Source organism: Lepidochelys olivacea, assembly GCF_965140295.1.
Source record: "Lepidochelys olivacea isolate rLepOli2 genome assembly, chromosome: 2".
NCBI lineage: Eukaryota > Metazoa > Chordata > Testudines > Cheloniidae > Lepidochelys > Lepidochelys olivacea.
This window is the reverse complement of record NC_140412.1, coordinates 181215094-181236090: the sequence shown is the minus strand read 5'-3', so window position 1 is coordinate 181236090 and position 20997 is coordinate 181215094. Positions and strand designations below refer to the sequence as shown.

Genomic DNA, 20997 nt, shown 5'->3' with positions numbered 1-20997 from the left:
CACCCTGTGACACAATCCACTTGCACATGTTCTAATGAAGCATTCTGTAGGTGTCCAAAAGACAGTAAATTTACTTACACAGGGAAGTATAGCAGAACAGGGGGACAGACTGGCCAAAAAGAGGGCATGTCAAGGAGAAAAGCCTCTCCTGCATTTGTACAAGTGGGTCAAAAGCAACTACACTAATATCCCTTACACTTGGCAGCAGTACACAAAGACCTACATAGCCACCCCCAATTGCAGTGGAAGTGTCACTCTTTGGAACAAGAAATGTTACTGGGCCATCTACCCAACCAATCCCATTCACAAGGGAATTCACATGCATCGGGCACCATGAACATGAATGACAGCAGTAATACTAGAGACCTGTTCATATTGCAGTAGGAGGTAATCTATGCAGTGCTCTGTGAAGGTCAAATCCACAGCAACCACTGGCTCTCACAGCCAGGATCTGCCAAATATTCAGCAATACCATTAGGACTCAGCGGGTACTCTGGATACAAGAGGAAACAGCAAGGGGGCCTAGTTTTTATCAATGTCTAGGTTCTTATCAGCAGCTCCACTAATCTGTAACACCTGCTGTGTGTAGTGTGTCACAGAGATCTGTGAGTAGGCATCTGCAAGACACATTGTGAAGCAAAGCTGGCTTGTCAAGCCTGCACTCTGACACTTCACTTGGGACTACACCTAAGATTAGGGCTTGATACTGAGAGTCACTAGGAGCTCATTGTCTCTTTGGATCAGGCCCTTGTTTTGCTTGTTCAGACTTGCAGAATCCAAAATCTGGTGCGCACCGTTGACCACAACTAATTTACACTTGCGGTTTCATTTTACACTTATTTTGTGCCTCTCCTATAGAATTTGTCCAGATGCGTTTTCTTATTTTGGTTAACTTGCGCCAAAATCTTCAGTCCAGATAGACTGGCCTGAGAAAAGTGCAGAAGGAAGTGGGTAGTGGAGCAGCTGAGAAACTGCTTTGCAGCCACTCTCACAGCACAAAAATATGCTGGCCTCAGACAGTAGATCTTTCAGCCCTGCTCCCAACACCACACCAGCCCCTTGCATGAATGCTGAAGCACAGAGAGCCACTGTGGAGTAGACCTCTGCACCTTACTGTGGTGTGAAACCCTCCCTTCCCCCACCCCACTATACAACCTTCGGGAATTCTTTCCCTATCCTTGTACAGAAGAATCACACTGGTTCCTTTGCCAAAGGACCCTTCACTGTCGAGGTGGTGGGGGATCCTCCCTCAGTTACACTCAGATATCCCTACTGATTGTGTTGACTGGGGTGTAATTGAGACTAGAATCTAAGCCACTGTAGCTAAGTTATTGGGGAACTGTTCTCCCCTCTGTTATAAATAATATTAATCCGATTGATGCAGGATACTGAGGGGAGGTATCTCCATTAGTGAATGACAGTGTACTCTGGAACATATTTACACTCTCTTTCCTTTATGTATGAAAATGTTAATTTTTTACCTATTAAAATGTCAATACATTAAAAAGCTTCAGTAGCGGGAAAAGGGTAGCTCTATGGATGTGAGAAAGATCTTCCAAGTTTATATTTCACCGAAGTCAGAGACCCCTGTAATTGGGGTTCAGTTTTGTAAGGTGCCGAGTGCCTCTGGAAATGGACTCCGCAGATTGCTTTCAGGACAGAGCCCAGAACTTAAGACAAATTTGTGAACTTTCATAAGAGCAACATCTTAATACCCACCCTTTATACAGCTTACTTTTTAAATAATACTCTTCCACAACAGTGACGATGAATCCCATGTGTTGTTCTGCTTTTATTAGGCCATCTTTTATAACCAGTCATATCAGTCGGGGGCACATTCTCCTGATTCCCTCAGCCTTTGTCATTCGCCGACTTTTCAATGTGCATGCAGAATTTATTATGAGACAAGCCCTGGAAGGAGCTGGGATTTTCATTGATGGACACCTCTTAACTGACCTCAGATATGCTGAAGACACAAAACTCTTCGCTACAGCCACTGATGCAATATGATTAAATGAATGTTGGAATCTGTACAAACAGATAGTGAGGAATTTAGGAGCTGAGAATATGCCCAACTAACCTTGCTATGGAAGGAATCCCTGCCTTTTTTCTGTGAATTATAAGAATCAGTGAACTAAGAAATCAATTAATGTTGAACAGTTTTCAAACTGAAAGGAAAATTATACGGTCAGATCACAACTGTGTGAGTGCTTTGCTGCTGATCAAAATGGTTAGTCAGGACAAATTGCTCCTTTTGACTATGACCTATCAATCCCTCTTATAATCTGCCATAAGAATATAATTGCTAGCTTTAAATCCACTAGGCTTGAAGGCTCAGGAGAAAAGTTCAGTGCAAGTTTATATTTATCTGGATGGAGTTATAGATATCCAATGTGGGGAAAAGCATACTTTGTCGAGCCCGCAGATTTAAAATATTAGAAAAAACAAGTGATGTTGCCATACTGAGTGGCTGGGATGCCAGTTTGGATTTTTAAGCAGCATATACTTGCATTTCAAGAAATTACCATCAATATATTTGCTGGAGATAAAATTCAGTTTGTTATTATACTTGATGTAGATACTGATCAAAGCAAAATTAATTAACTCAGAAATTTAAGGGTCAAAAATAAAAGGCAAACAATATGAGGAATAATGAAGTATAAGAATAACTAGTAGAAGAGTCTCTCTCAAAGCAAAGGTTGTTCTTTATGTACATTTTTATATGCAACATTATTCTGCCTACAGCATGAGCACTATGGTGCTTTTATTCTAAGACAATCTTTAAAAAATATTGGTTTGTAGCATATAACAAGTACACGAGAGGTGCCAATAAGGAGCCAAGATAATGTAGCCCAGTTTCTTCCCATTGGCCTCAGTACATACATGCATCTCCCATTTGCAATAGTTATCTTGAATAAATATTGTCACTAGAGTGCACCCAATTTTTTTCAGCAGATTTCGGCTTGTTAATCCCCTGACCCCCATTTTATATGGGAAAAATTGTCTTTCCACAAAATGCTAAGTCCAGTTGTCCTCTGTCTACTCTGATTAGGGAGAATCGAGGATAGGCTCCATGTTTATGGAGGTGGCAAGAGTTTCTCTCTTATTCCCCTCTAGCATCCTTGTCCTATCCTTGGCTCAGAGCTCTATTTTGGAACTGTCCCTGTAGGCTACACAGCCCATGCAATCTCCCTTGCTGTAACTCAGCCAGAGAGTAACCTCTGCTGCTACACAGAGGAAGCACTGTGTGCCTGGGATGCTATTTGGTAGCTGATTGGTGAACTCAGACTCCTTCCCTGGGGAGGGAAGATCACTGGGTGCCCACATAGCCCTCCAGAGTAGGTCCGGCTCCATCCACGTTGATGAATGTGTCCCTGGCTGCACCGCCTAGGGTTGCTGCAATGCTACTGAGGGCTCCATGCAACAGAAGAGAGCCAAGGAAAGGTTGGGCACCATGGGATTTCATTTACCTGGCTCTTTCACTGCTGTCTTTTAAAGATTATACAGCCACATTTATGACTAGTACAACATGCTACAGGCATTACTGTGCCAGTCTGCATGCCTCTTCAGAGCCACTCACAACACAGAAAGACAGAAAGGAGAGTACAGAATCCTGCAAGAGGAAGCAGTGCATGCTATTACGAAAATGAAGCCTGGGAAAGCCCTGGGGGTAGGCATGGCAATAGATAACGGTCCAACAGAATTGTTAAAAGCAGTTGGTGACAACAGAATTGTTTTCATGTGGAAAATTTGCAAAGATGGATGGATGGATGAGAACAGCAACTGGATGACGGGAATCTTTCTACTCTTACCAAAGAAAGGAGACATAACATGGTGTAGTAACAATCATCTCCCTGATATTGCTTGAGACAAGTTCTGCTCTACATAATCCAGGATTGCCTGAAGCAAATGATAGAAGTAGAACTACCACCGCCACAAGCTGGTTTCAGAGAGGGATGAGGCACGTGTGATCAAATCACAAACATCAGTCACATCATTGAAAAACGCAGGGCGTACAATGCAGTTTCACAGACTACTCAAAAAGGGTTTGATACGGTCTGGCATGACCATCTTTGGAGGACACTGGCAGACGTGGGGATTCCAAAGCCCCTAAATGAACTCATTGCAAGTCAATAACATCAACAACAGACTCTGGTGTGAATAGCAGCAGGTGATAGTGAGTGGTTTTCAACCAGGCAGGGTGTGAGACAAGGGTGTATCCTGTCCCCAAGACTTTTCAATGTGCATGCAGAATTTATTATGAGACAAGCCCTGGAAGGAGCTGGGATTTTCATTGATGGACACCTCTTAACTGACCTCAGATATGCTGAAGACACAAAACTCTTCACTACAGCCACTGATGCAATATGATTAAATGAATGTTGGAATCTGTACAAACAGATAGTGAGGAATATGGACTATTCCTGAATATGACAAGAATTAAAGGCATGTACACTGAGATGACTAATAAAACCAGGATGCAAGCAGACATCATGATTAACCAACAAGCTATAAAGGTAACAGAATTCAATTATCTCAGCTCATACATATCCAATCAAGAATACTGTTCCAAAGAAATTGGAAGAAAACTAGGAATGGCTCACTCAGCCATGGACCTCTCTTACCAAAGTTTGGAAAAACCCTGGCCTCTCAAAATCTATGAAGGGTCAGCTAGTGAAAAGCATATTTTTTTCCATAGTGACTTATGGATGTGAATCATGGAAAATGAATGCTGCTGACAAAAAGATAATTGAAGTCACTGTGATGTGGTACTGCCAAAGACTCTGCATATGTCCTGGACAGAAAAGATGATGAATGGTTAGGTCAGAAATATTACTGGAGAGAATCAGACCCTGCTTTCGGAAATCAACAAACTTTGGTCACATCAGGAATAGAGACTGAAATAACTTCGAGAAAAGTTATCCTGGAAGGAATGGTGGCAGGTCATTGTAGAAGGGGATGACCAGCAAGGAGATGGATAGATGGTATGCGGCAGACCACTGAGAGGTCAGCTGACTGTCTGAAGCTAGTAATGGACTGAGAAGGCTTCTGAAAATTCTGCTAGGATGTCACCAACATTTAGACATAAATAAATGGATTTTACTTACTTATTTACATTGTCATGTTTTCTACCAGCCTTAATGATAGAATCATAGAAGTGTGGACCGTGAGAGGTCATCTAGTCCAGCCCCGCTGTGCTGGCGCAGGACCAAAAATGCCTAGACAATCTTTGCCAGATGTTTTTATAACCAATCTTAAAAAACTCCAGTGACGGGGATTCCACAACCTCTCTTGGAGCATTGTGCATGTGATTTTTCCTTCCTAAGTATTGTGCTTTGTGCTTGTGTCTTTACTGAATTTCATCTAGTTGAATTCAGACCAATTCTCCAATTTGTCAAGGTCATTTTGAATTCTAATCTTGTCCTCCAAAGCGTTAGCAATCCCTCCCAACTCAGTGTCATCCTCATATTCTCCACTCCACTATTTCAGTCATTGATGAAAACAGTGAACAGTACTGGACCCAAGACAGACCCCTGTGGGATCCCACTAGATACATCCCCCCAATTTCACAGTGAACCATTGATAATTACTCTTTCAGTACAGTCTTTCAACCAGTTTTGCATTCACCTTATAGTATTTTAATCTAGATCTCATTTCCTTAGTTTGCTTATGAGAATATCATGTGAATCTGTATCCAAAGCCTTGCTAAAACCAAGATATATCATGTCTACAGCTTCCTTCCACCTACTAGGCCAGTAACCCTGTCAAAGAAGGAAATCAGGTAGATTTGGCATGCTTAGTTCTTGACAAATCCATCTGGCTATTACTTATGGCCCTATTATCCCTCTAGGGGCTCACAAATTGATTATTTAACCATTTGTTCCAGTATCTTTCCAGGTATTGAAATTAGGCTGACTGACTATAAATCCAATTAGTTTCCTTTTTTAAAGATAGGTATTATGTTTGCCCTTATCCAGTCCTCTGAGACCTCACCTGTCCACCACAACATCTTGAAGATAATCACTAACAGATCCAAGATTGCTTCCAGCTAGTTCCTGAAGCACCCTAGGATGAATTTCAGCAGACCTTGCTGACTTGAATACATATAACTTATCTACATATTCTTTCATCTTTTCTTTCCCTATTCTGGCTTGAGTTCCTTTCCCCTTGTTATTAATATTAATTGTGTTAGGTATCTGGTCACAATTAACTTTTTTAGTGAAGACTGAAGTAAAATAGACATTAAACACCTGAGCCTTCTTGATGCCATCTGTTATTCTCTGTCCTTCCCCACTAATTAGAGGACCTACACTTTCCTTGGTCTTTCCCTTACTCCTAATGTATTTATAGAAACTCTTCTTACTCTCCCTTAGGCGTAATTCATTTTGTGCCCTGGCCTTTAGATTCATTCATAATGATCCCCTGTATCCTTTTTTTAAAAAAAATCAGAACCTTTCATCCTTTCTCATTCATAACCCTTGTTAACAAGCTCTCTTTTCTAGTACAGTACATATTTATTAAACATATCATTTTCTCTTCTCACTCAGGATCAATCCCTCAATTTTCATCTTCTTTTGAGAAACTCCTTTTGCCATCAATAAGTAGAGAAAGGAAAAGATTGGAAACCTTGATGAACAACACTTGCAGATGTTGGATTCACTCTTTCTATCTCTCATTCCTTACTCTTGCATTGTGCATCTTAGTTGTGGGCACAAGCAGCAGTAGGAGAGAAGGCTTTTTTGCTTCAGGCTATGTTTTTCAGAAACACATTTCTTATTAACATGGTCTACTCTGATATCACATACATCAACAGTGTCAGAAGGGAAGACTGAATGTTCTGTTCTGCAATCTCACATGGGTTTGAAATATAGCAGGGCTGATTCCGCTTTTTATCTTTTGGAGGCAGTTACATTGAGTTCCATGCATTTTAAAGCACGTGGATCTTTTGGAGGAGACCATGGTTTTGTGTTCTCTGGATTAAAGGTCTGTGGCACTTTTTTGTAAGAGCAGAGGATTGCCATAGTGTCCTTTCCTTTTCTTGCCCTATGCACTTTTGCTGTATTATGTAGCATGCCATATACAAGTCGCCTTCCTAAGTACCTCCCTCTCACCTGAGAAGAGTCTGCACTTCAGTGTGACTGGATGTTTAATATTTGTGAAGTGCTTTGGGATTCTGCTTGAGGGAAGCTGCTGTGTACATATTATATATATACACATATATATACACACACAAACATATAGCTGCTGCGTACGTATTATATATACTCACATATATATACACACAGAAACAGACGTGTGTGTGTGTGTGTGCGAGCGCGTTCTTTGTTAACTCCATACTTATGGTAGTAATGACAGCTATCAACAAAAGTGGAGAAGCACCTGGGAAACGAACTACTATTTTCTTTGTGGTTTTTGCATTTCATCTATTTCTAATAAGTTGTAGCTAAGTGAGGTGGAGCGGGAATGTGTTACTGCTCAAACTGCGTACTCTCTGTTAGGCTTCACCCAGAGTTCAGAAGCATTCAGATCAAGGGACTTGGATCAGTCCCACCCCTAACTATAACGATGCACACTTACACCTGAAAAGATAGGTGAACAAGTTAAGAGTAAAGAAGATTTTTGGGGCATTTTTGTTTTGCTTTGTGTTTAATATTTGCTTCTTTCATATACATTTGATTTCCTCTTAGCATATCAAGTCTGAAACTCTGAGAACTTGCCACAAACTGAGTGAGAAGCTAGGATACACACATAAAAGTTCTCTCACCACTTGAGTGATTTGTATTGCTAGTGATTTGGGTAGTCTGGAAAACTGAATCAGGTACAATCCAGAATTTCTCTGGCACACAGAAGCAGGGTGTACGCAAGTGTCTGAGGTTGTCTGAAACAATCAAACACTACAGCTTGTAAAGTAACCCGTTTCCATTAATTTCTTTGTTCTTATCTATCCTTTGCATCAGGTCCCTGTTTCACTTATGTATCAGCATGCCAATGGGCCACAGAGTTTCAGTTCCAATACAAATGACAGGCTAGGTTGTTGGTCTCATTCACCTGGCAAAAAATTCTGTTAAGTCTTAACTCCCTTCAATATTATTGAGATTTCTGGCAAATCAATCTGTGTCACTGAGAGAAGGAGTAATAATTATAGTATTCAGATCAGAAGTGTAAGGCAAGTCTACTCTAGAAACTTTTGTTGGTACAATAATGTCAGTTAGGGGTGTGATTTTTTTTGCAATGTTTCTATACTGGCAAAAGTCCTAGCGTAAATACTATTATACTGGCATAGAAGTGCTTTTCATAGAATATCTTATTTCACTGGGAGAATTGGTACTAGCTATACATTCAAAAGCACTTTTATGCTAGTATAAGTTGCATTTACAGTAGGAAGGTTTCTGGTACAACTATACTGGCAAACCTTTTCTAGTATTGCCTATACTTAATTCTCAGAGACCAAGAACCCTGACAAGCTATGCTGGATAAAGACACTGAGCTGTAGTGGATGCAGACATGAAACATTTTAAAAGCAGTGCTGGAAAGCAGAGTCCCTCACAACGTACTACTAAGCTTTGTTTTACACCATCACCTGATTCCTAAGTATGTAAGCTGTATGAACTTAGAATGGCTAACTCATCAGTAAGTGGGTGTAGATAAATCTACACCACAGCTTACATATTTCCTCTGACTTTGATCCATATTGCTTTCACCATGTCAAAAGAGAATAATAGATACAAGATCCGAAGAGCCCATTCTCCTCACAGGCTTCACAATACAGATTTGCTACGGGACTGCTAAAGTATTCTCTGAAGTGTACAATAATGAATGCGTGGGCATGGAATCCTCTTGTTTTCACAGAATATAACCAAGATAAGGAGATAGGCTGAGATTTCCAAAAGCCAGCACGGGGTTTTAGACAGTCATTTCCTATTTTAATAAGGACTCAGTGTCAACATCCCTTGAGCAGCTTTGAAAAGCATGCCACCTTCCCCTTCCCTCTCCCCCAGTTCCACTACATAGAGTAAATGGGTAGTTCCCCCACACAATCGCTCCATGGCCATCCACCCACACCAAGTTGGTTCCACTGTTTTGGAACATTCTACAGCTCCTGCTATGCTAAGTGAATTTCATGCTTCATGACGAGAGCAGTATTTTTAATCATAATTATCTGAGTCTCCTATAATAATCAGGGAGCATTAATGGCTATAGCACAAAATTTAATTGATGTTAATTTGTTAGAACAGTGACTCTTATTTGCTGAGAACATTTGCCCTTGGTACAGCAACATGTTCATTTATAAACATCAACATTACCGTTAACACTAATTGTAAAATATTGATTGAAAAAACTGTTAAACATCAAAGTGCCATTAATATTTGTTGTCATAAAGACAATTAAAACAAAAAATTATGCTGTCCTATAAAGAAAAGAAACTACATATTTATTGCATTCACTTTGCCAGTACAAATATTGCACTAACTCTGGGAAAGCGTGCATCCAAATGCATAAATGATGTACCTGAAAATCAGTAGAGTTGAATGAAACAGTCATTAGTATTAAAATCTTGTTCAAACACTTGGCAGGGAATTTAGCCAACATTTGCACGTTCATATAACTGAAATGATCAATCAAACTACAAACTGAAGGAGCAAATGTGAAGTAAACTGGGTTTTATGTATCTGAATCCCTGAACTGCATATTAAAGTTTTCACCCACAATTCCTACTTGTCACAGAATTACGGTGGGCAATTTATCAGCCAACAGAGCATGGTTTCTAAATGAAACACCTTCCCCTCCTCCATTCATAGTTTCTTGGGGTGTCCAAATAGTTAAAGATTCAGGGGAAAAGTTGGGGAGGAAAAAACTCTGTTAATTGATCTGCCTGGCTGGTGATGAGAGACAAATGAAGCCTGTCAGAAAGAGTAATAAGCAAACACTGATGAGCTGGAGAAGATTTGCACGAGCCCCAAAATAACACTGGGCTGGGCCAAATCTTGACTTTTAAGAAAAGTTTCCAGCCGTTTTGTTTGCTGATTTATTCTGAAAAATGTAATCAATGTGAACAGCTCTCTAGGGTTGGAAGAGGCAGGCAGAAGGATTCCAGTTCTGCTGTAGGAGACTGGTGGGGGTGAACCAAAGATCAAATACGCAGACACACAGGATGAAGTCTTGGCCTTATTGAAGTCAATGGGAGGATTGCCATTTACTTCAATGGGTCAGATTTCGTCTCCACACACTTATTTATACAAAGAGTCAGTTAAATTTGGGTGCATCCCCAAATCACCTAACTAACCCCTCCCAGAGTTCTTAGGCTGACTCTCTGCATAGCAGTATGATAATGGTGGACTGGAATAAAATATTTTAAGTGGAGGGAGTGGCAAAATATACTGTGGCCATCTTGGCTTGTTAAAATGTTTAGTCTTCTCTGAGGATGGAACTAACCCAACTGCTGCTGGCTCAGGGGTAGATACAGTCTTTAGGTACAGCCCTAGGGTATACAGTGCACTAGCCCAGGAAGCTCTGTGCTTTCAGAGACACTTCTCTGCTCTCTTTAGGCACAGTTCACTCCTGCTTTCCCCTTGTTCTAGAGGGTAGGTGTTTGCTGCTGACCAAGGTAGTCTTGCGCGTGCAGAGGTCCGAGGGAAGTTCTTGCTCCTCCTTTCTCCCCCGTATAGGCACAAATCAAAATCTAAATTCAGATCAAAATCTAGTCCACTACCGGTGCATCAGCTATTGCCCTGGCACCTTCTGGAAGGGGAACTGCCTTTCTGCCTTCCCCCCCAATGCTGGTAGGAGCGCATAGAGGATGCACTACGTAGTCCCTCCACATACCCCTACCCACTGCTCCTGGAACAAGCAAGCAAGCAAGCAAGCAAGAAGCAGGGCTAAGCTGCTGCTGCAGCACTATTACTATCCCGGCAGCTACTGACACCGCCATTGCTGCTGTGAGTGCTGGGGAGGGGTAAGCCCAGTGGGCCAGGAGATACTGGGGCAGGTGCCGGGGTGGGAGCAGCGGTGGATTTATTTGTGGAGAAGAGTATGTGACTTGTGGATTTTCGGAGGAAGGCAGGAGGAGTATAGGACTGATGCAGTTTGTGGAAAGGTGGAAGGGGTATTTCACCCAAAGAACAAGTTGCCAGCTGAGTCAGAATATTATTGAGGGAAGCACTTGGTTAAAGTCTTGGCAGCACAGCATCGGAGCTGAGGGAGGTCGCCCCCCGCCCCTCTACCGCGTTTACCATCTCTCACACCACCTGTAGAATGGCCACTGCTGTAGCTGCTATGTGTTGGTGGTGGTGGTGGGGAGTTAGTACATGTATGCAATGCACGCATGGTGTAAAGTGAAATTTATTGTCATGCTCAGCGGTTGGCACTAATGAAGTCAAAGAAGTGGGAAGTCAGTTATTTTCCCTCTTCTAAACAGCAACAGAATTTAAACCAGCTCGCTTCTTATGGACGTGATTCAAAGCCCACTGAAGCCAACAGAAAGGCTCCGATTGACTTCAGTGGGCACTGGATCAGAGACCACACACAGCATTTTACTCAGATTTAGATTTCTGAATTCTGTCCCAGGTTCTATAGATTTTCAGAAATGGGTGCCTAAATATATGGATTGATTTTCAAATGGGCTGAGCAACCCAATATATCTCACAGATGACAATGGAATATGGGCATGCTTCGCACCTTTGAAAAATCAAACCATTTCTATTTAGGTGCTTAAATATGCATGTAAGTACCTAACTTTGGGCATCTATGTTTGAAAGTTTGGATTTGTGTATGTGCGTATTAGTTTTTTACTTGAAAAACTGGATGTTTACTTGTATATAACATGGAATCCAGAATTTTACTCATTCTAGGGCAAATGCACTCACACACAATGGTGCAGGAGAATTTACCTCTAAGATTCCCATTGTGATAAATGGAGACTGAGAGCCATGCATCTGGTACTACAGACAGCAGGATCACACATAGTCAAAGAAACAATTAAGATGTACCATGTACCCTTTATTCTACTGAAAGCTTTCTTGAACTGTCCACATTTAAAGTGTTTCTGCTTGCAATTCAGTGCATGAAGATTGCAAACTTCATTCTTTCTATTGTACAATTCAAGTTTAGCAGACCTCTACACTGTAATTTCAGAAATCCAAGCATAACTTACCTCAGGAGGAGGGTACAAGTGACAAAACGGTTGTCCTGCATTCTGTTTACACAGCTTAATGGAATGGCATACCACATCAGCATTCATTTTATACTTCAACCTACAGGGAAATGGTGCACAACAAAGACCATTAAGCTCTCCTGGGTATTAGGAAATATAAACTACTTCAATGGAAGGGTGAGTATCCAGAATACTAAGACCCTTAACTCATTTTATTCTATCATCTTTAAGCTCAGTTCAGTGTAGCTACCTGAACATAATTATTTTCTCCCATTGCATTTTACTCAGCATTTAAAACCAGATTCTAGGGCTAAGAAGCCCTGAGCTTTATATACTGCCCCTGAATCAAATATACTATAACTGTACTCATTTTTAAGCAACCATACACGTGACAAAGATTTAAAGGACTCCTCGTTGTTGTTTTTTAAAAGGATAAAGTTAATCCAGATGCAATTTGTCTAGTACAAATTTTCAACCCCTGACTCAACAAAATAACTAGAAATCCTTCAAACCTCTAGTCAGATACAAGTGCCAAGATAGTTTCCTTCTTTTGGGACAAACCTCTGGATTTATAGAGAATTAAATCAAGATGTTTGATTACTGAACTACTTAGCTCTGTAGCATGGTCTCCGGGCTAGATTTTTTTTTTAAAAAAGCCCCAAGGAAGTAGAAAGTAAAGCAAACATTCATTTAATTAATCTTGCAAAGAGAACTTGCAAAGAGGAATAAATGATCTACTTTTATTTTTAAAGGAATTTAAATTAGTTTGTGGGGCTCCCAAGTGCTCAGATCAAGCTCAGGGGCTGGAAGCAAGTAGAGGATGACAGTTAGAAAGCCTATTAAGGTATAAAAGGAAGCTAGGGAACAAGCGATTAAAATATTATGACCCTTTAGATGATCTCCCCCACATACCACTGGTTCAAGAAATTTCTTCCACAGCCAAATGGACTGAATTTCAAAAGGTAACAGAGACAGATGGACCTGATTTGAGATTTACAGATATGTAAAGATCTATAAAAATGCTTAGTAGTAGGAGCTAGCGATAGCATTTATTAATTCATTCAGGGACAGCTTTATGGGACCGGAGCATAGGCGGTCTGGCCTAGCAGGCACAGCCAGGCTGAGGTCTGCTCACCAGGAACAGTAAGTTGCCAGGCAGGAGCTGGAGGAAGCATCAGCAAGCAGGTTCCACAAGCAAGAGTCAGGGTCAGAGTCAAACTGGACTAGGAGACAGGAGATCAAGCAAAATCTGGTGTCGCAGCAGGCCAAAGTCTGTATGGTTGCCCAGACAACTTTCCTGGGGTTAAATAGAGTGCTTGGCCAATCAGAGGTTCCTCAGAGTATCACCACTCTGAGTCTTTTGGGTGGCACTTCCTGTGGCGCCTATTCTCCATTGTGCTCCCTGGCTGTGCCGCTGCATGGCCCCCAGGGGTGCTGTGGGACTATCAGCCATCGCAGTCTCTGCAGACCCAATTTTAGTCCCTGGGTCCTTACAACAGATAACTTCAGTCTACTGCCCAAACTACCTAATCGAGTGTCTCTCTGGAACACCTTATATATAAAAAAGAGTTATTCTCACTCTCATACTAATGGAACTTGAAGAGTGAAACCCCCGCAATTCACACTGACAATACATCAGTACATTAAAAACCAAAAACAATCCCTTAAAACAAGCAAACTTTAGATGAAAAATTACAGTTTAATTCGTACTTACAGTTTAATTAGTTCTGGCCCATAAAGCTCAGCTACCAAGTAACAAATGCCTTGCAAGTTCAGTATTTCTGGAAAACATACATTTTTGAAACAATGGAACATAATTAAAGATAGTTTTACAAACCCATGAAACACAGCTGGACTTGCTCTGTCAAGGTAAATATCAGGTTATTTTAGAGAAAGGCATGTGCTCAGTCAGTGGTTTCAGCACATGACTGTGAACCAGAAAATTCTTCTAACCAAGGCTCTGACTCTTTGTGTGTTAGTAGGTGAGTCATACAGAACTATAGTGAGAATTAATGTTTGTTAAGTGCAATGATGAATAGCATAATGTAAGCGCTAAGAATTATCATAATATTTATTAAAGAGCATCTTCTAAGTAGTTTAAGGACAAAGCACTTGTTATCTTATACTGTAACTCAAAAAGAAAGCAAAACAGATAAATCAATGTGCAGAAAATGATGTATGAGTTCATATTACTGCTGGAATTACCTAATGTCTTCAAGTATTTATGCAGGTAAAAAACTCATATCTTTAGTACAGAAATAATTTTGCAATGAATAACAGAAGGAGTAATTATAGTTTAGCAAATAGCTATCGTGTTCCTTTTTCCTTTCATCTTTCACATTACTATGGCCTTTCTAAATACTTGCTAAAATCTCATTCTTTTAAGTTGAACAAATAAGGATACACATCGAAATACGGTTTATAAAAAAAGTCTTTAGCAACATATTTACTGAAAAAGACAAGTACTTGGACTATCATATATTAGCCTTGAGGGAAAAGCAGTGCACTGCTGTGAGAGAAACTTGAGTTTGAATCCAGTTACAATCTAATACTAGGGTCTGATCTTGTAGTTCTGTGGAGGAATGGGAGTAGTTCCTGCATATAATTGGACTCAGGCCTGATTCAGCAAAGCACTGGTACATATTGTTAAATGCATCTCTGTTCAGTACAGCACTTAAGCATGTGGCTAACTTTAACCAAGTGCTTAAGAGATGTGCTGAACAGGGATGTACTACTCAATTGGGGCTGTAATGCCTACCAGTCTCCTGTATCTTGTAATCAACAACTGGATATCAGTTTTTGCTTATTAATAAGCAGTGAAGCACGACTCATAGCCAGACATTAAAATAAAGGTGCATTTACACAGGTATGTATATGGTAAATGTGGCAAAATACATAAGCAAGAATAAAGCCCACAACTCCTAGGACTCTAGAAAGTAGCTATGTCCAAGTCTCCAGTCACCTCCCCCTTAAACACTGTTCCGCAAACTCCTATGTATCTCTCTCCTGTCCGTCTTGATGTGCCCAAATAAACACTTAGGATCCACCAATCAAAGTAGCTATCTTTCCTCACCCAATCAGATTTATCAGAACCAACATCCAGCTGGAGTGGTCTATTCTGAGGTTCTTCCCCAGACAAAAAGTATTTCCTTCCAAAACACCGCTAGGTTTTAAGACAGCACTGGATCTGACTCTCCTCTCACTCCCACCAGAGTAAATCAGGAGTAATTCCACTGATGTGAACAGAGTGACATCAGTGTAAAACCTGTATAAGTGAAGGGAGAGCCAGGCCCCAAAGGTTTAACAATGTAGCTGTGAGTACATAAATTAAATACCCAACTACCTCTTAATGATAAGGTGCTGATGATAGCTGCAAGAGCTACTGCAGCTTACCCTTCTTATCCCATGTTAAATATTTTATTTCAATTAAGTTATTAGACTCATTTATTTGCCTCCTTTGCCACATAATTTCTTTTGATTGGATTTTTATAATCAATCTGCTGGTTAAAAATGGGTCTCCTGACCAGAATTAGATCTTGCTATTAGCCTTCTGAAAGGGCACATGCAGTGGATAAACACAATCCCATGTCTGCTACCATCACTGATTAAAATACCCTTGGTAAAGCTAGCCAGCAAGCCAGCTGGCTCTTTGAAGTGTCCTGTAAGAGAAAATAGCTGGCTTCCCCAACATCTCCCATGGCGGACAAAAGCTGACAGCATCCTCTAATGTTTCCCGTTGAGGAGACAAGCCAGCAGGTTTGTACAATGTCTCTTGCCCAAGAAGAGATAACTGGTTGGTTCAGTCTCACAAGCAGCTAGGAGGAGGGGTTGGTTTGGCTTGCAATCAACTCTAGAAAGTAGACACTGGGGAGCTGGCTAGCTAGAGCCATTTCTATGCACACAAAATTCCTTATGAGCATAAGAAGCTCAGCATATAAATATCCAATGGCATAACAAAACAAATAATGACTGGCTCTAGGGGGAATAGCAATAACATAAAACTGTTCTATCTCGGGGCCTCTCCTTTTGTCCCTCCAGGCCCACGAACATGATACAGTTCTGTGGTGACCTAGAATCCTACTTTTGACGTCTCCGACTCAAAGAATATTTCCAACACACCTCTGAACAACATACTAACCCACAGAACCTTCCTACCAACCCTACAAAAAGAAGGATTCTGTGTGGACTCGTCCTGAAGGTTGAAACAACAGACTGGACTTCTACATAGATTGTTTCCGTCGACGTGCACAGGCTGAAATTGTGGAAAAGCAGCATCACTTGTCCCATAACCTCAGCCATGCTGAACACAATGCCATCAACAGACTCAGGAACAACTCTGACATGATAATAAAAAAGACTAACAAAGGAGGTGCTGTCGTCATCATGAATAAGTGGGATATGAACAAGAGGTAGGCAGCTCTCTAACTCCACATTCTACAGGCCATTATCCTCTGATCCCACTGAGGATTTCCAAAAGAAACTACATCATCTGCTCAAGAAACTCCCTGAAAAAGCACAGGAACAGATCTGTGCAGACACATGCCTAGAACCCCGACCAGGGGTATTCTATTTGCTACCCAAGATCCATAAACCTGGAAATCCTGGATGCCCCAGCATCTCAGGCATTGGCACCCTGACAGCAGGATTGTTTGGCTATGTGGACTCTCTCCTCAGGCCCTACGCTACCAGCACTCCCAGCTATCTTCGAGACACCACTGACTTCCTGAGGAAACTACAGTCCATCGGTGATCTTCCAGAAAACACCATCCTGGCCACTATGGATGTAGAAGCCTTCTACACCAAAATTCCACACAAAGATGGACTACAAGCCGTGAGGAACAGTATCCCTGATAATGTCATGGCAAACCTGGTGGCTGACCTTTGTGACTTTGTCCTCACCCATAACTATTTCACATTTGGGGACAATTTATACCCCTTCAAGTCAGCGGCACTGCTATGGGTACCCGCATGGCCCCACACTATGCCAACATTTTTATGGCTGACTTAGAACAATGCTTCCTTAGCTCTCGTCCCCTAATGCCCCTACTCTACTTGCGCTACATTGATGACATCTTCATCGTCTGGACTCATGGAAAAGAAGCCCTTGATGAATTCCACCATGATTTCAACAATTTCCATCCCATCATCAACCTCAGCCTAGACTAATCCACAAAAGCGTTCCATTTCCTGGACACTACTGTGCTAATAAGCGATGGTCACATAAACAACACCCTATACCAGAAATCTACTGACTGCTATACTTACCTACATGCCTCCAGCTTCCATCCAGGGCACACCACACGATCCATTGTCTACAGCCAAGCTCTAAGATATAACCGCATTTGCTCCAATCCCTCAGACAGAGACAAACACCTACAAGATCTCCATCAGGCATTCTTAAAACTACAATATCCACCTGCTGAAGTGAAAAAACAGATGGACAGAGCCAGAAGAGTACCCAGAAGTCACCTACTACAGGACAGCCCCTGTCATAAATATAAAGGGAAGGGGTTAAGAAGCTCTGATACAGTACTATAAAATCCTCTTACCTGAAATGGGTTAAGAAGCTCAAGTAACCTGGCTGGCACCTGACCAATAAGGGGACAAGATACTTTCAAATTGGGAGTGTGGGAAGGCTTTGTCTGTCTGTCTGTCTGTATGATGCCTCTGCTGGGGACAGATCAAGAAAGAAAGCAATCCAACTCCTACAGAGTTAGTAAGTAATCTAGCTAGAAAATGTGCTAGATTTTCTTTTGTTTTTGGCTTGTGAAATTTGCTGTGCTGGAGGGAATGTATGTTCCTGTTTTTGTGTCTTTTTGTAACTTAAGGTTTTGCCTAGAGGGATTCTCTATGTTTTGAATCTGACTGCCTGTGAGATTATCTTCCATTCTAATCTTACAGAGTGTTTCTTTTATCTTTTTTTGTTCTTCTAATAAAGTTCTGTTTTTTTAAGAATCTGATTGGGTTTTTAGGGTCCTAAAAACCCAAGGCTGGTCTGTGCTCATCTTGTTTATTCTCAAGTCTCCCCAGGAAAGGGGATGCAAGGCTTGGTGGGATATTTTTTTGGGGGGGGGAAGACGTCTCCAAGTGTCTCTTCCCTAATTCTTTGTTAAATCGCTTGGTGGTGGTAACATACTGAATCCCAGATACAAGGAATTTTGTGTCTTGGGGAAGTTTTAACCTAAGCTGGTAGAAATAAGCTTAGGGGGTCTTTCATGCTGGTCCCCACATCTGTGCCCCAGAGTTCAGAGTGGGGAAGGAAACCCTGATAGGCCCAACAAAGAAAATAACAGAACACCACTAGCTGTCACCTTCAGCCCTCAGCTAAAACCTCTCCAGCACATCATCAAAGATCTACAACCTATCCTGAAAAATGATCCCTCACTCTCACAGATCTTGGGAGACAGACCAGTCCTCGCTTACAGACAGCCCCCCAACCTGAAGCAAATAATACTCTCCAGCAATCACACACCACACAACAAAAACACTAACCCAGGAACCTATCCTTGCAAGAAAGCCCGATGCCAACTCTGTCCACATATTTATTCAAGTGACACCATCATAGGACCTAATCACATTAGCCACGCCATCAGGGGCTTGTTCTCCTGCACATCTACCAATGTGATATATGCCATCATGCGCCAGCAATGCCCCTCTGCCATGTACATTGGCCAAACCGGACAGTCTTTACGCAAAAGAATAAATGGACACAAATCTGACATCAGGAATCATAACATTCAAAAACCGGGAGGAGAACACTTCAACCTCTCTGGCCACTCAGTAACAGATTTAAAGGTGGCAATTTTGCAACAGAAAAGCTTCAAAAACAAACTCCAGTGAGAAACTGCTGAGCTTGAATTAATATGCAAACTAGATACCATTAACTTGGGTTTGAATAGAGACTGGGAATGGCTGGGTCATTACACATATTGAATCTATTTCCCCATGTTAAGTATCCTCACACCTTCTTGTCAACTGTCTAAATGGGCCATCCTGATTATCATTACAAAAGTTTTTTTCTCCTGCTGATAATAGCTCATCTTAATTAATTAGCCTCTTCCTCGCCACCTTTTCATGTTCTCTGTATATAGATATGTATAATCTCTTCTTACTATATGTTCCATTCTATGCTTCCGATGAAGTGGGCTGTAGCCCACGAAAGCTTATGCTCAAATAAATTTGTTAGTCTCTAAGGTGCCACAAGTACTCCTGTTCTTTTTTTAGGGTAAATATAGTCTTCTTGGATTGTACATATTACATTTAGCATTTGGCTTCAGGCAATATACCACAACCTCTGACCAGTATTTTATAATTATGTCCTCAGAGTCAGTCAGTATTTGTACTTACACATATCTCCTGCTGTGTTGTATGCACACAGATACAAAGAGAAGAATACACAGAAGTCTTTTTTATAGAAACAAGCCTTGCTAAGGGAAAGAGGTTCAAGTAAAAAATGTTTATTTTAAGAGGGTGAAGAATACTGACCTTAAAGAAAGTTAGATTAGGCCAACAGAAACCCCAACTCCCTTTAGTTCCTCTGAAAACCGAATTGTTGTATATTAGCTTTGTTTTTGTTATTCATGAGGCTCTTCAGGCGTATCTATAATAATAGAATTGCTCCTTCAGCTTAAATGGTACCTTTTTCTTCAACAGCTCTGCTCCCTGAGTGCATTCAAAATAATATCTATTTACTTGAGTGATAAAAGTAAGTTTTACTGCTTTTTACTCTTATTAGCTCTGCAGAGCCTATACATCTAGGAGAGAGAGAGGGCTTGATTGCATTCTGACTCATGCATCATCCATAGAATTGTTAACAAATTTCTAGTCCCAGGTCAAACGTTTCCCTCAAGGAATAGCAATAGCATCCATGTGCCTCACTGAAGATAATGAGGTTGCACAGATGTAACTTGAAGGGATGATGGGGTTATATACCTACAGAGGAGGGCAGAATTTGGCCTGTAGAATTTTTACACTTACAATGATGTATAAACCAGAAAGACTGCAACTTGACCTTCAGAGTAGAGGGCAAGTTTACAGGTCTGGCAGTTAAAAATAAATTTCATCACTTGTACACTGAACAAATTTGAAATAGATTCACTGTGTGAAAATAAACATAGAACCACAGTGTGTCAACTTTACAGAGCCTTTTTTTTTAAAGAAGAAAACCATAGTTTAACAGCAATATTAGGGTTTATAATTGAAGCTCTATCGTTATCTGCCTGTGATGTCAAAAATGAAAACATGTCTCATGTAACAGGAACTGACTGACTTCATTTGACTCAGCGAATGACCTCTAGCAAATGCTTCTCCACACCTTAGAAAGCATAGATTTATTATTCTACATGCATCCTCCATGAAACTAGGGACTAAAGAGAAAGATATTAGTTTTTCAGAGATGGAATTAATAAGATACTGTATGAAAAAACTCTTTAATGAAAAATCCTAAACTGTCTTTTTAAATTCATGAAGTTAGAGACAGCTTCAGATTCATAGATTCCAAGGCCAGAGGGGACCATTGTGATCATCTGATCTGCCCTTTGGTATAACACAAGCCAGAGAACTTCCCCAAAATCATTCCTAGAGCAGATCTTTTAGAAAAACATCCAATCTTGATTTAAAAATTGTCAGTAATGGAGAATCTACCATGACCCTTGAGGGGTAGCTCTCCTGCTTGCCTTTTGTGAACAGCACCTCTTCTCCTTCTCCCCCTTGGCAGCACAGCACCTACCTGACCTCATTCAGGCCTTGGCTGCCCATGATACGCCATCTGCATGCTGCGGATTGTGTTACTGTTGCACAAGTGCAGCCCCTGGGTTACATTTTGGACGGGTGAGTGAGGTACGGTT

At 41.1% G+C, this 20997-nt stretch overlaps 1 protein-coding gene across 2 annotated transcripts in view; it reads right to left on the bottom strand.

Annotated features, from left to right (window-relative positions):
• Positions 1-20997, bottom strand: part of AOAH (acyloxyacyl hydrolase) — a 125648-nt gene that overhangs the window by 80364 nt on the left and 24287 nt on the right. For both annotated transcript variants that reach the window (XM_084620331.1, XM_084620332.1), the window contains exons 4-5: positions 13866-13932; positions 12152-12251 (exon numbers count right to left, since the gene is read on the bottom strand). In XM_084620331.1, the coding sequence (XP_084476457.1) occupies positions 12152-12251; positions 13866-13932 (167 nt within the window). The remainder of the gene's footprint in view (positions 1-12151; positions 12252-13865; positions 13933-20997) is intronic.